The sequence below is a fragment of the Penaeus monodon genome, chromosome 29 (genome assembly GCF_015228065.2).
Source record: "Penaeus monodon isolate SGIC_2016 chromosome 29, NSTDA_Pmon_1, whole genome shotgun sequence".
Taxonomy (NCBI): Eukaryota; Metazoa; Arthropoda; class Malacostraca; order Decapoda; family Penaeidae; genus Penaeus; species Penaeus monodon.
Window position 1 is genome coordinate 10,828,732 of NC_051414.1, and position 985 is coordinate 10,829,716.

At 61.5% G+C, this 985-nt stretch overlaps 1 protein-coding gene across 1 annotated transcript in view; it reads right to left on the minus strand.

The window, feature by feature from the left end:
- Positions 1 to 28: 28 nt before the first annotated feature.
- LOC119591731 overlaps positions 29 to 985 on the minus strand; it is a 16,593-nt gene continuing 15,636 nt past the window's right edge. The window contains exon 13 of the mRNA XM_037940482.1: positions 29 to 824. Within this exon, the coding sequence (XP_037796410.1) occupies positions 124 to 824 (701 nt within the window). The 3' untranslated portion in view covers positions 29 to 123. The remainder of the gene's footprint in view (positions 825 to 985) is intronic.

Below are 985 nucleotides of genomic sequence, written 5' to 3' on the forward strand. Positions count from 1 at the left end.
CTCCTTTGAGGGTTAGAAGACGACCAGACATTTTGTATATTTATTACTCTACATCAGCCATTCACAAGCGCAGTGGCTCTTCGTCCCGGGGCGGCAGAGGAGGAAGGCCGCTCGAGGCGAGAGCTAGAACTGCGTGACCTTGTGCGGGGAAGGTTGGTAGTGCGAGTAGGCCTCGTAGGGGCTCTCCTTGTGGCCCAGGTGCGCCGTGGGGTCGGGCGTGTAGGCGTGCGAAGGGGCGTGCACCTGGGCGTACGACATCTCGGGCAGGTGCGAGATGGAGTCGTAGAGGGCGAGCGACGACACCCGCGGCAGGTCGTGCACGGACTGCGGGCGTGAGATTGGCCTTATGGGCGTGGCGCAGGCGGACTCCCTCGCCGACGCCCGCACCATGAGGTAGGTCTTGGGGATGAACACCGTGAGCAGCAGCGCCGTGGGCGTCGCCGCCAGGCCCAGGCAGATACAGGCGTCGCTCCACACGGGTGGCAGCAGCATGAAGAGCGTGGCCCAGCCGACCCACACGCCCGTCATGAGCAGCGTGGCCAGGAAGTAGAGCAGGCCCTCGTGGTAGTTCCTGCGGGAGCGCACGATGAACGGCGACACCAGCAGCTGCAGCAGAAGGAGGAACATCACGTAGGACTGCGACACGATGAAGTAGAGGCGGTCGCCCGAGCAGGTGTACCGGATCCCCTTGGCCGAAGGAGGGTGCAGGAAGGCGGTGTGGGGGGGGTTCATGACCCACTGCTGCACCCCGAGCCCCGCCTGCACGCTCACCATGAAGAACAGCAGCGCCGTCTGCACAACGCCGCTCACGTGGCCCACCAGCCTGCAGTGCAACGGCACGGTCAACAAAGGAGGATTAAGGCTGTGCCATTTGTGTAGACTGACTTGTCTACAAGTCATGATAATATTGAAAGTGTTAGGCAGCAGTTAATCAAAGTCAGTTCAGGGAAACAAAAGACCAAGTGTCAAAGAGAGGGACAGAGGA